General features: G+C 45.1%; 1 protein-coding gene across 3 annotated transcripts in view; it reads right to left on the bottom strand.

Moving 5' to 3' along the window:
* Positions 1–4,842: 4,842 nt before the first annotated feature.
* The window catches only part of LOC122920881 (alpha-1,3-mannosyl-glycoprotein 4-beta-N-acetylglucosaminyltransferase C-like), a 42,299-nt gene continuing 32,350 nt past the window's right edge, over positions 4,843–14,791 (bottom strand). For 2 of the 3 annotated variants that reach the window (XM_044270683.1, XM_044270682.1), the window contains exons 4-5: positions 11,797–12,976; positions 4,843–5,124 (exon numbers count right to left, since the gene is read on the bottom strand). In XM_044270683.1, the coding sequence (XP_044126618.1) occupies positions 5,115–5,124; positions 11,797–12,976 (1,190 nt within the window). In that variant the 3' untranslated portion in view covers positions 4,843–5,114. Of the gene's footprint in view, positions 5,125–5,557; positions 6,297–11,796; positions 12,977–14,791 lie in introns of those variants that run through there. The other variant, XM_044270684.1, reaches the window with a different exon arrangement.

Raw genomic sequence — 14,791 nt, 5'->3', positions numbered from 1 at the left:
TGTAGCTCATATCCGACAGTATATTCTAACATAGAGGCGTTCCCATGGTGATGGGGACGCTACAAGTTAAAATATACCATCGGATTGGAGAAAACTCCAATCCGATGGTATAACAGAACTCCAGACTTTACATTGAAAGTCAATGGGGACGGATCCGTTTGAAATGGCACCATATTGTGTCAACATCAAACGGATCCGTCCCCATTGACTTGCATTGTAATTCAGGACGGATCCGTTTGGCTCCGCACGGCCAGGCGGACACCAAAATGACTTTTTTTTCATGTCCGTGGATCCTCCAAAAATCAAGGAAGACCCACGGACGGAAAAACGGTCACGGATCACGGACCCACGGACCCCGTTTTTGAGGGCCGTGAAAAAAAACTGTCGTGTGCATGAGGCCCTAATCGGACCTCCAGGCAGGTCAGTGACCGACTCCCTTTAAGCACCATTGTCTGTACCAGGGTGATGATTCATTGTAAGGCCTCATGCACACGGACGTTTTTTTTCACGGTCCGCAAAACGGGGTTCCGTTGGTCCGTGATCCGTGACCGTTTTTCCGTCCGTGGGTCTTCCTTGATTTTTGGAGGATCCACGGACATGAAAAAAAAGTCATTTTGGTGTCCGCCTGGCCGTGCGGAGCCAAACGGATCCGTCCTGAATTACAATGCAAGTCAATAGGGACGGATCCGTTTGATGTTGACACAATATGGTGCCATTTCAAACGGATCCGTCCCCATTGACTTTCAATGTAAAGTCTGGAGTTCTGTTATACCATCGGATTGGAGTTTTCTCCAATCCGATGGTATATTTTAACTTGTAGCGTCCCCATCACCATGGGAACGCCTCTATGTTAGAATATACTGTCGGATATGAGCTACATCGTGAAACTCATTTCCGACAGTATATTCTAACACAGAGGCGTTCCCATGGTGATGGAGACGCTTCAGGTTAGAATATACAAAAAAACTGTGTACATGACTGTCCCCTGCTGCCTGGCAGGTGCTGCCAGGCAGCAGGGGGCAGACCCCCCCCCCCCCCCCTGTTTTTAACTCATTGGTGGCCAGTGGGCCCCCCCTCCCCTGTTGTTAACTCGTTGGTGGCCAGTGTGCGCGCACACTGGCCCCAATGTATTAAAACAATAGAGGGAGGGAGGGAGGGGGGGTTGGGGGGGCGCGCGCACACTGGCCCCAATGTATTAAAACAATAGAGGGAGGGAGGGGGGGTTGGGGGGGCGCGCGCACACTGGCCCCAATGTATTAAAACAATAGAGGGAGGGAGGGAGGGGGGTGCGCACACTGGCCACCAACGAGTTAACAACAGGGGGGGGGGCCGCACAATGATATTCAAACTGGGGAGGGGGGGGGGGGGTCTGCCCCCTGCTGCCTGGCAGCCCTGATCTCTTACAGGGGGATATGATGGGGTTAATTGTACTATCATATCCCCCTGTAAGAGATCGGGTGCTGCCAGGCAGCAGGGGGCAGTCTTGTACACAGTTTGTAGTGTATTCTAACTAGAAGCGTCCCATCACCATGGGAACGCTTCTGTGTTAGAATATACTGTCGGAAATGAGTTTTCACGAAGTGAAAACTTAGATCAGAAAAAGCTTTTATGCAGACGGATCTTCAGATCCGTCTGTATGAAAGCAACCTACGGCCACGGATCACGGACACGGATGCCAATCTTGTGTGCATCCGTGTTCTTTCACGGACCCATTGACTTGAATGGGCCCGTGAACCGTTGGCCGTGAAAAAAATAGGACAGGTCATATTTTTTTCACGGCCAGGAAACACGGCTCACGGATGCGGCTGCCAAACGGTGCATTTTCCGATTTTTCCACGGACCCATTGAAAGTCAATGGGTCCGTGAAAAAAACCGGAAAACGGCACAACGGCCACGGATGCACACAACGGTCGTGTGCATGAGGCCTAAAGCAGCACGCAAGGAGTTAAACAGTAATGATAGCCTGGCTCCCATCCGTCACACATTAACATCTGCACAATAAAGAGCTGATCCGGACATGTTGCTCTCCATCCATCACCCGCTTCCTTCTCTCCGCAGGGGGGTGCTGAGGTGGTCTCTGAGTGGGTGGAGGCCCCCTGGACCCTGCTGTCAGACCAGGACACTCGCCTGAATGGCAGCCATTAATCTTTGTTCATACATGAATTCATGAATAGAATACCAGAACAGTCACTGCTACCGTGACACTGAGTGAAGAGTCGGGTGGAAGGGGAAAAAATAAGACCTGAAATATAGTCCAAGCTCTTCTATCGTTAGGTCTTTCCGGATCGCGGGCTCCTGAAGCCATTGACTTGTATACCGCCACCTAATATATGGGATACCCCAAAACCCCGTTGACCCAGATACACAGGAATTCTTTTTTTATTTTTTATTATTTAGCTTTTTTTTATATCAGCATTTTTTATTTTTCGAAACATCTTTGCGAATTTTTTTCTGCCATTTTTCCCCAATAGAGGAGATGTCAAAACTCCACAAAAAGCAGACCCAAAGAACCCCGCCTAATTAACAAAAAAAGTCAGTAGCAAAGAAAACAGCTTGTGTCCTGTGACTTTAAGCTAACATCTGGAGATGGCGTTTTTACCGCAGAAAAAAAAGGCGCAAAAAACACTGGTGCGAAAGACGCCACTAAAAACCTGTGAATCCATCAAGTCTTCAAGCAGTACAATGAGTACTCAGCGTAGAAGGGTCCAACCTACGTTCAGATATTAATTCAATATGCCAAATACTTCCCTGCGGTCCCATTCACACTGCAGACAGACGGTGCAGGAGATGGTCCGAGTTGGACTCTGCTGCCATCTGCTGGGAGTGTAAGGTCCTGTCACTGAACTCAAATACCGGGCTGGATAACACCAACTCCTAAGAGACTCTGAGGTTACTGCCGACGTAAAATATCTCCGGACTAGATTATAAGCAAGGGTTATAAGGATGTATTTCTAAGAAGTTAAAGACAACTGTTGTGACATGACGACACCCGAGGGCAGGGGTGTAACGAGGATCCAGGAGGCCCCATAGCAAAATTTGGAAAGCAAAGTTCAGAACATGAGAAACTTCTGATTATTTGGATTTCCAGTTTGCAGAGCGATAATGCACAAAGTGACGTCACAACAGTGGGTATAATGTGTACGGTGATGTCACTACAGGATGATAAAACACACTGCAATGTACAGAAATAAATTGGTGATGTCACCGCACAGAAATAATGCAAAAAGAGACGCGTTCTTCCATTGTCCTGTTTACATTACTGACGGCACAGTGTGGGGATGGCCCCTTAGTTATGGCTGACGGCTGCCCTGGAACTTAGGGCTCTTTCACACCTGCGTTCTTGTCTTCCGGCATAGAGTTCCGTCGTCGGGGCTCTATGCCGGAAGAATCCTGATCAGGATTATCCTAATGCATTCTGAATGGAGTGAAATCCGTTCAGGATGCATCAGGATGTCTTCAGTTCCGGACCGGAACGTTTTTTGTCCGGAGAAAATACTGTAGCATGCTGCGCTTTTTGCTACGGCCAAAAATCCTGAAGACTTGCCGCAAGGCCGGATCCGGAATGAATGCCCATTGAAAGGCATTGATCCGGATCCGGCCTTAAGCTAAACGTCGTTTCGGCACATTGCCGGATCCGACGTTTAGCTTTTTTAGAGTGGTTACCATGGCTGCCGGGACGCTAAAGTCCTGGCAGCCATGGTAAAGTGTAGCGGGGGAGCAGCATACTTACCGTCCGTGCGGCTCCCGGGCCGCTCCAGAGTGACGTCAGGGCGCCCCAAGCGCATGGATCACGTGATCGCATGGACATGTCATCCATGCGCATGGGGCGCTCTGACGTCATTCTGGAGCGCCCCGGGAGCCGCGCGGACTGTAAGTATACCGCTCCCCCGCTCCCCACTACTACTATGGCAACCAGGACTTTAATAGCGTCCTGGCTGCAATAGTAACTCTGAACGCATTTTGAAGACGGATCCGTCTTCAAATGCTTTCAGTACACTTGCGTTTTTCCGGATCCGGCGTGTAATTCCGGCAAGTGGAGTACACGCCGGATCCGGACAATGCAAGTGTGAAAGAGGCCTTACACCCATGACTGCAGGAATCATACATGCAGTTTCTGGTGCAGAAGTGGAACTAGAAGTCCTTCCTCTAGATTTCTAGACATTGCATCAAAACTGCAGAAAAAGACTACTCGTAGTGTGGGTTCAAACGTGGGTTTTTGTCAGGTACTTGCCTACTTTTTGAATTTTTTTCCGCTTTTCGGTGCATTTTTTTTTCCAACAAATCTGAATTCTGAAATGTAGTACACATTTAACAAACTTTATTTATTTAAATTTTTATCAGATTTTTCACAGCAAAAAATATTATGAAGGTAAACAATAAATGGAAAAGAAAACTGTTTATATAATGAACAAGGAAATGATCTATAAAACAAGGGTCTTGTGATGCTGTAAACCAGGCGTCCTCAAACTGCGGCCCTCCAGCTGTTGCAAAACTACAACTCCCAGCATGCCCGAACAGCCTAGAGATATCAGCCTACAGCAGGGCATTGTGGGAGTTGTAGTTTTACAACAGCTGGAGGGCCGCAGTTTGAGGATGCCTGGTGTAAACAGTAACTGATTCTTCCGGAAGTCATCGACTTGAGCGCGGTCAGAGTTATGAGGATGTAAAAGGCGTAGTTAAATGAAAATGGTAGACAGACATGCTCAAACTGCGGTCATCCAGCTGTTGCAAAGCTACAACTCCCAGCATGTCCGAGCAGCCTACAGCACAGCATTGTGGGAGTTGTAGTTTTACAACAGCTGGAGGGCCGCAGGTTGAGCATGCCTGGACTAAGGCTACTTTCACACTCACGTTTTGGGCAGATCCGTCATGGATCTGCAAAAACTGAGCCGTTACAATAAAGGTCCATTCACACGTCCGTAGCGTGTTTTGCAGATCCGTGGACAAGAATAGGACATGTTCTATTCCAGGCTGCAGCAACGGTTTATTTACACACAATTTTTATAGGTAAATTTGTATTTATTAAATTGCAACATTTTACAGCGATGGCTATAAACGCATTTCACACATGTGAAGGGAAAGAAGGTCAGATGACACAGTGTATCCTGGTGATGTCATCGATGCCTGTAAACAAGTGGAGATCAAGAAATTACAGAAATCACACACAAGCCAGAAAACCAAGAAAATAAAAAAAGGTAGAAGAAATACATTTATTACACAGATTTCAAAACACAGTTAAAGGCAATGTCATAGCGGTATTTTCAAAGTAAGGTATTTATTTATTTATTTTTTTCTTAAAGGGGGTTGTGTTATGACCGCTCCTGTGCATGTGCCGGTCATGGATGAATATCCCCTCTGAGTCGGAGTTGAGATCCTTCTCTCCTTCAGACTTGTCCCATCCATGGACAGCCATTGATCTGTATGACCGCGGGGACGTCACCCAGTGAGGACAGCTGATCTGTTGTTTCGTGTGCGTCCTAACAGCTCACTGCGTTTTACATCCGGAAGTAACGATGCGTAGGTATAACGGTGCAATATAACAAAAAATTAGGTTTAAAAAACAGTTTAAAAGTAAAAAAAAACTCAAAGGCTGATGGTTTATTATGTCGATACCTGGCACAGCAACATCAATGAAAAAAAGGTTCCTGGAATGTGGTAAAAACAGAATCATGCGCTGCCGCCTGATTAGCCGCAATAAATTAAAACAAAAAAAACTAAATAAATTATAGTTCACCACTGCGTTATGAAGATCTTCTATCGGCGTCGCAGACCTCCGTGTAAAGTGGGCTCGATTCACATCAAACAGTAGTTTACGCAAAAGAGGTGGTCGTGCAGCCGCTACAGCCTAGAAGTGGCAGCGCGACCACCTCTTGGGGGGTTTAAGGTGCTTTGCAGTTTTATGTACATAAAGCATAGTCACTCAGTTCTGCCAACGGCTTCGAATTCTTGACAAATGCTAGGAGGTGTTTCGGATGGTCACAGCATGGTCTGTATTCTGATGTCGGGCAGGGTAGCCATGAGGATCCCGGAAAGTCCTGGATAGAGCCGGAGTGGATTCATTCCATACAATGTGATCAATGGTGTTGAGCGAACTCGGGTTTTAAGTTCGGCGTCTAAAGTTCAGGTTCGGGTTATCGAAGTATCCCGTTATGGATTCTAAATTCCGTTATGGTCTGTGGTAGCGGAATCCCTAACGGGATACTCCAATAACCCGAACTTTAGACGCCGAACTTAAAAACACAAGTTCGCTCAACACTAGTGATCAACTATACAGGAGCTAGTTTTATCTTCAGACCCTGAAATACATAATACATAATAGTGTAACTAGAAATGACCGGGCCCCACAGCAAATGTTTGAAAGTTACATCCTGTATTATACTCCAGAGCTGCACTCACTATTCTGCTGGTGCAGTCACTGTGTACATACATTACTGATCCTGTACTGATCCTGAGTCACATCCTGTATTGTACTCCAGAGCTGCACTCACTATTCTGCTGGTGCAGTCACTGTGTACATACATTACTTATCCTGTACTGATCCTGAGTCACATCCTGTATTGTACTCTGGAGCTGCACTCACTATGCTGCTGGTACAGTCACTGTGTACATACATTACTTATCCTGTACTGATCCTGAGTTACATCCTGTATTATACTCCAGAGCTGCACTCACTATTCTGCTGGTGCAGTCACTGTGTACATACATTACTTATCCTGTACGGATCCTGAGTTACATCCTGTATTATACTCCAGAGCTGCACTCACTATTCTGCTGGTACAGTCACTGTGTACATACATTACTTATCCTGTACGGATCCTGAGTTACATCCTGTATTATACTCCAGAGCTGCACTCACTATTCTGCTGGTACAGTCACTGTGTACATACATTACTTATCCTGTACTGATCCTGAGTTACATCCTGTATTATACTCCAGAGCTGCACTCACTATTCTGCTGGTACAGTCACTGTGTACATACATTACTTATCCTGTACTGATCCCGAGTTACATCCTGTATTATACTCCAGAGCTGCACTCGCTATTCTGCTGGTGCAGTCACTGTGTACATACATTACTTACCCTGTACTGATCCTGAGTTACATCCTGTATTATACTCCAGAGCTGCACTCACTATTCTGCTGGTGCAGTCCCTGTGTACATACATTACTTATCCTGTACTGATCCTGAGTTACATCCTGTATTATACTCCAGAGCTGCACTCACTATTCTGCTGGTACAGTCACTGTGTACATACATTACTTATCCTGTACTGATCCCGAGTTACATCCTGTATTATACTCCAGAGCTGCACTCGCTATTCTGCTGGTGCAGTCACTGTGTACATACATTACTTACCCTGTACTGATCCTGAGTTACATCCTGTATTATACTCCAGAGCTGCACTCACTATTCTGCTGGTGCAGTCCCTGTGTACATACATTACTTATCCTGTACTGATCCTGAGTTACATCCTGTATTATACTCCAGAGCTGCACTCACTATTCTGCTGGTGCAGTCACTGTGTACATACATTACTTATCCTGTACTGATCCTGAGTTACATCCAGTATTATACTCCAGAGCTGCACTCACTATTCTGCTGGTGCAGTCACTGTGTACATACATTACTTATCCTGTACTGATCCTGAGTTACATCCTGTATTATACCCCAGAGCTGCACTCACTATTCTGCTGGTGCAGTCACTGTGTACATACATTACTTATCCTGTACTGATCCCGAGTTACATCCTGTATTATACTCCAGAGCTGCACTCGCTATTCTGCTGGTGCAGTCACTGTGTACATACATTACTTACCCTGTACTGATCCTGAGTTACATCCTGTATTATACTCCAGAGCTGCACTCACTATTCTGCTGGTGCAGTCACTGTGTACATACATTACTTACCCTGTACTGATCCTGAGTTACATCCTGTATTATACTCCAGAGCTGCACTCGCTATTCTGCTGGTGCAGTCACTGTGTACATACATTACTTACCCTGTACTGATCCTGAGTTACATCCTGTATTTCTGTTATTAAAATTTTAAAAACATAACAAATAAATGAATACAGAAATCACACCAAAACATAACAAAACCCAAACCAAAAATCCAGGCCATAACGCACCTCCGCAGGGTACAGACACCTGTCCAGCCGACACTCGCTCCCCCATAGAACACCCACTATATACAGGATTTACAATATTTACCATTTCTATTTTAATATCGATGAACTAACCTTCCTGATCCGGTTGCACCTACCTACACACAGCAAAATACTGAAAACGTATAAAAATCTCACACACCAACACCCCAATTAAACACACACATTTTTATTTTATTTTTGGCCCTGAGCTGGTCCCGGATCCCATGCCCCCAGTACATAACATGCCACGTGTAGTACCTGACCACTGAGCTGACTAGGAATAAAGTGCAGCGGTCTCTACCACCCAGGTGTCTGAATGCTCCATAGGAGAGAGTGACCAGCCTAGGCCAGCCGATGGAGGTCTCCACCCTGGTGTAAACATCTGTGTTAAAAGGGACAATGAAGCAGGAAATGGTCCATGCTCTCCAGCACACCACCGCACTCCTCCCCTATGTCCTCAGAGCTCCTAAACTTCAGATTGTCCCTCACACACAGTTTCCCATGGAAGCAGCACCACGTCAAGTCAAAAAACTTCAAAGGGATCCTATTGGAATTCAAAAGCCGTAACCTGACCCAAAAGATCCCAACTTGGGCAGTTCTTGAGGGCCAAAGGTTTCTGGAAATGGGTCAACAGAACCCTCTGGTCAAGGAGTTTCCTTGACTGAGTCCTGATTTCCCACATCCCCAGACCCCACTGACATAATACCTTCAGAACCAGGGCAGCATAAGCCAGGAGATGCCCATGTGGTGTGCGGAGATCCTTCACTTGCCCCCGTCTCCCATTCCTGGAAGAAAGGCCAAAACCATCAGTGACAGGAGACTTCCCATGGAGGAGCCCTTGAGAGATTGATAAAAGTGTTCACCAGGAACACCACAGAGTTGACCATACCCAACCCTCCTAGCCTCCTCGTACAACAAGTAACCTCCCTCCTGACAAGGTTCAGGCTATTTCCCCATAACATCTGGAAGAACAGACCGTTGACCCGAGTCCAGAAAGGTTCTGGCAAGACGCACACACTACCCAGATATAACAGAAAGGGATCAGGTAGGTTTTGATAATGTTCAACCTTTCCCTGAGGATCAAAGACCAACCCTTCCACTGGTCCACCCTCTGAGCGGCAATCTTAAGCCCGCGGTCCCAATTTTGATGGGGTAATCCCCCTGGCCAAATTCAATGCCGAGGACTTTTGTAGACTCCTGGGGCTCTAGAAGGGTGTCCGGGAGATCAAAACCAGGATCTCCACCTCCCAGCCAGAGACTCTCACACTTATCCCAGTTGATCTTGGACCCAGATGACTGAGTAGCGTTCTACCTCCGACATCACCCTCTCTGCCTCCCCTCTCGAAAACAAAAAGATAGTTACGTCATTAGCATACACCACCACCCTCAGTGTGGTCTCTGGAGCTGCCCGGTCCATCCCGACACCCGCCAACAGCCCACGAACAACCCTTCTAACGAAGGGATCAATCGCGGACACGTACAATAAAGGGCTCAAAGGATAACCCTGGTGAACGCCAGATCCCACCTTAAAATGGGAGCCAATCCAACCTTGCCTCGGTAAATACATAGCGTATGTGTACATAAGTACTTAATGTATAGCCATAGTGAGAGCGTCACTGCATCTGTGCCGTAAAGAACTGCTACAGTCACAGGAAAAACTTCTGTCTTGCCAGTTTCATATTCTTGTACATAAGAGGCAGTATTATAGTAGTTATATTCTTGTACATAGGAGCAGTATTATAGTAGTTCTATTCTTGTACATAGGAGGCAGTATTATAGTAGTTATATTCTTGTACATAGGAGGCAGTATTATAGTAGTTATATTCTTGTACATAGGAGCAGTATTATAGTAGTTCTATTCTTGTACATAGGAGCAGTATTATAGTTATATTTTGTACATAGGAGCAGTATTATAGTAGTTATATTCTTGTACATAGGAGGCAGTATTATAGTAGTTATATTCTTATACATAGGAGCAGTATTATAGTAGTTATATCCTGTACATAGGAGGCAGTATTATAGTAGTTATATTCTTGTACATAGGAGGCAGTATTATAGTGGTTATATTCTTGTACATAGGAGCAGTATTATAGTAGTTATATTCCTGTACATAGGAGGCAGTATTATAGTAGTTATATTCTTGTACATAGGAGGCAGTATTATAGCAGTTATATTCTTGTACATAGGAGCAGTATTATAGTAGTTATATTCCTGTACATAGGAGGCAGTATTATAGTAGTTATATTCTTGTACATAGGAGGCAGTATTATAGTGGTTATATTCTTGTACATAGGAGCAGTATTATAGTAGTTATATCCTTGTACATAGGAGCAGTATTATAGTAGTTATATTCTTATACATAGGAGCAGTATTATAGTAGTTATATTCTTGTACATAGGAGCAGTATTATAGTAGTTCTATTCTTGTACATAGGAGCAGTATTATAGTAGTTCTATTCTTGTACATAGGAGCAGTATTATAGTAGTTCTATTCTTGTACATAGGAGCAGTATTATAGTAGTTCTATTCTTGTACATAGCAGGCAGTATTATAGTAGATATATTCTTGTACATAGGAGCAGTATTATAGTAGTTCTATTCTTGTACATAGGAGCAGTATTATATGACCTGAGAATATCACTGGTTACTTATTTTTAATTATTCTTGATGAAAGGAAAACCCCAGTATTCATAGGATAAAAATCTATCGGGCTTTATTGCAAGACTCAATTAAGATCTAACACTGAAAAACCACTATGACCCAGAGTCCTTCATGCTGGAAAGGGGTTGCGTCACTTCAGCAAATGGCATTTATCACGTAGAGAAAGTTACTACCAGGCACTTACTAATGTATTGTCTCCATATTGCCTCCTTTGCTGGCTGGATTCATGTTTCTATCACATTATACACTGCTTGTTTCCATGGTTACGACCACCTTCAATCCAGCAGCGGTGGTCGTGCTTGCACACTATAGGAAAATGCGTCGACCTATGTGGCAGCCAGGATTGTGGGAGTGCGCATAGGCAAGAGTGTTTTCCTACAGTGTGCAAGCATGACCACCGCTGCTGGATTAAAGGGTGCTCGTAACCATGGAAACGAGACATGTATAATGGGATAGAAACATGAATCCAGCCAGCAAAGGAGGCGATATGGAGATTCACAATACATTAGTAAGTGCCTTTTATTAACTGCATCTACATGATAAACAACCCTTTAAGCAGTGGTTATTTAGTGCTGGATCTTGACCGAGTCTTCGGTGCCTTCACCTTCTTGGTAGGTTTATGATTTTGACAGTTACTGAACAGTGACAGACGCTTTTGTAAGGCAGAAATGTGCTTAGAGCAGTTGTCGCCCCCCCCCCCCCTCCGACCCCCCACTCCGCAGCTCATACAAGGCGTATTCCTCAACGTGATCCGGGAATGGTTTTCAGTGTCTTATGAATACCACAAAAAAGGGCATATTACTTTTCTTGGAGAAAATGATAAATTAATTTTCTTAGGAATACAGTGACTGCATGCTGTTTATTTAGGTCTCGATTCTGACCGTGGTGTGGAGCGTGCAATCATAAGACGGTACGGAAATAATAGGGGCGCTTTGCGAAAAGAATAACACACAAATATCAATCACAATCACAATCTTGAAATGAACCTACCTAGAGACCGAAACATCATGAGACGAGGTGCCATTCTGTATCTTCTCCTTCCTGACCCAAATACCTACTTTTTGTATCAATAGCCAGTCAGCCTGGGGAGCAGAAACCTGAATTTTAAGGCAGTCTATCAATGCTCCTGTAGCGTGGTCTATATTTTCAAGTACAAATGTTCCATTTCCAAACTGGCCAATGTTTGTAAAGGTTTTGCAGGTTTCTCCTTTCTGCTCCTTTTGTCGTCCTATCTGAACATTACCCAATTTCAGCGTATCCTTGGGATGTTCTGGAGTCCCGGTGATTATGGCAATTTTTTGAATGTCAATTGGTTTTTGAAAAACCATTGTGAAATATTTGCCAGAGTCGATTTCAATTCCCCAGAAGAAGCTGGGACCCGGAGAACAAATGTTATCTGGAGTGTTATCTTTGTAGACCTTAATATCCGTGAAGCAAGAGGCCAGAGGTTGGTCGCCGAATGGATTCACAACTTCTACAAAGTCTTTGTCTTTCAGTTTATTGTATGTTCCCTGAAACGAGGAAAATGTTCCTATATGTTGGAAGAGAGACGGTTTGTATCGGATAATGCCCCCTTGAGCTTTGGATCGGTAAAACAGGTCTAGAAGCCAATCGCATGGCATCTCGTCGTAGAAGAGGAGCAAGAAGCGGGTCAGTTTTGGAAGGTCCTCGTTGTGGTACAGCTTTCCGATGTATCCCAAGTTAGAAAAGGTTATAGTAGTCCATGGGGAGGTGTACTGCTCGATATATTTCCTAATTGAGGAAAGGAAGTTCCTAGAAGAAGTCACATCGTCCTCTAACATAAGATAATACTGAGACATGTTGGCACAAAAGTTGACTAGGAAGGCATAGTCCACATTCTGCTTGGAGCGAAACCTCACTCTTTCAGGATGGTCATTATAGTTTCTCTTTAAGCCGTCCAGAGGCGGGTAGGCATTGATGTAGCTGCTGATGACCATCAGATGACCCGCAGCAATCTCTGCAGCAAAATGCTTCTTTATTTCCTCTGCGGTGTCCTGGTTATCGGTGTACTTTGTGTTCGCCAGGTAGATGACCACCACCAATTCATCCCGCTCGCTCTGGCTGCTGTGGATGAAGATTGACTGGATTGTGTCCAGCAGGTAACTTTCTTTCTTTCTCTTCACAGAAGATATACCAATGGATAGGAATCCTTAGTGAAGGGAAAAAAAAAAAAAGATTTTAAAAAAGGTTATTAAGCAAAGCCTTTGAGGACCTTCAGACTAAATTCTCCCTGCCAAGCCCCTCAGCATTTCCGTACCGCAGAATACTCCACTACTGCAGGAATGCGTTGGGATCATTAGGCTACTTTCACACTAGCAGCAGTGTGATCCGGCAAGCAGTTCAGTCGTCGGAACTGCCCGCAGGATCCGCCGATCTGGATGTGACTGAAAGCATTTGTGAGACGCATCCGGATGCGGATCCATCTCACAAATGCATTGCGAGAACGGATCCGTCTCTCTGCTTGTCATACGGACAGACGGATCCGTCTTGTATCTTTTTTCACAGTATGCGCATGCGCAGACCAGAAGGACGGATCCGGCATTTTGAATGCCGGATCCGGCACTAATACATTTCTATGGGGAAAAATGCTGGATCCGGCATTCAGGCAAGTCTTCAGTTTTTTTCGCCAGAGATAAAACCGTAGCATGCTGCGGTTTTATCTTTTGACTGATCAGTCAAAATGACTGAACTGATGCTTCCTGAACCGATTGCTCTCCATTCAGAATGCATTAGGATAAAACTGATCAGTTATTTTCCGGTATAGAGCCCCTGTGACGGAACTCAGCGCCGGAAAAGAAAAACGCAAGTGTGAAAGTACCCTTAGATGTCCCGACCCTCTTCTTTTAGGGTGCCTGGATCTGTGGCCCCTCATCTAAGGGCCTTATATCTGATATTAACCAGATACTGACCTCTTCAGACTTCAAACATTCGTACATGCGAAAATGGGAAGATTGGCCACGTAGGGAGCTCTCGCCAGAGACTTTGGTGAACCATATGGAGGAGGGCACCCTCTAGCTCTTCTTGTATCACTTACAGGGAGAACCAATTAAAGATTTTGATACTCTGGTATCGTATCCCAAAAGTACTACATACCCTGAACCCTGAGGTGCTGCCGGATCTGTGCTGGAGATGTTCTCAGCCGAAAGCCTCCCTATTCCCCTATTCCATGTTTCCGGTCCTGCCCAGCGATAGAGCCATGGTTACAGTGCAGGACATTTTAGATATCCGTATCTCTAGAGCCCCTTTAGTGCTCCTCATGTGGTCCTGCTCCTCCATATATTTACCTACTACGAGATCTGACTTTTATACTTGGATACAAGATATCCGGTCCTTGGAATACTCGGTCGCACTTCAGCGTGGTACAACGCTGGCTAGCATGGGACACTCGCAAGTCTACAATATCATTCTAGATGTGGAGAGACTTTATCTCTTTCTTTTTTCATATTTTTATTATACTTTTACGTTCACGGACCGTTAGCCTTACTGTATAGTGTATGTGCTGGAAAAATATTAAACTCAATAAAAAGTTGGGGGGAAAAAATGTAATGGATGCGGACGGCTGTGCCTGATGCCGCAGTCTTATGCCTTTACTTGAATGGGGCTGAGCTGTATGTGTGGATACAACACGGGGCGATGGTGCTTTCGGCCTCGGTGCTCTTCTTGGTGGCGTTCGGACAGTCCTTAGGCGAGGTCAACAAAAATTCCTAGAAACCGCCATTAAAATAACATGGTCTTACTTCCCTCCGATACAAAATAACGGAGGGCACAAGAATCTGACTTGTATGGGACCCCGTGGCCATTCTCCAGAAATGATCCCCAAGACCCTGTCTGAGAGTTTTCATCCCTTACGTCCCGATTCTTATTTAGAACAGGAACACGTTTTCACATGAAATACATCGACCCCCTGAATTCCTAGACCAGGGATGGCCAACCTGTGGCCCTCCAGCTGTTGTAAAACTACAAC

This window comes from Bufo gargarizans, chromosome 10 (genome assembly GCF_014858855.1).
Source record: "Bufo gargarizans isolate SCDJY-AF-19 chromosome 10, ASM1485885v1, whole genome shotgun sequence".
NCBI lineage: Eukaryota > Metazoa > Chordata > Amphibia > Anura > Bufonidae > Bufo > Bufo gargarizans.
This window is presented reverse-complemented; position numbering and strand designations above follow the sequence as displayed.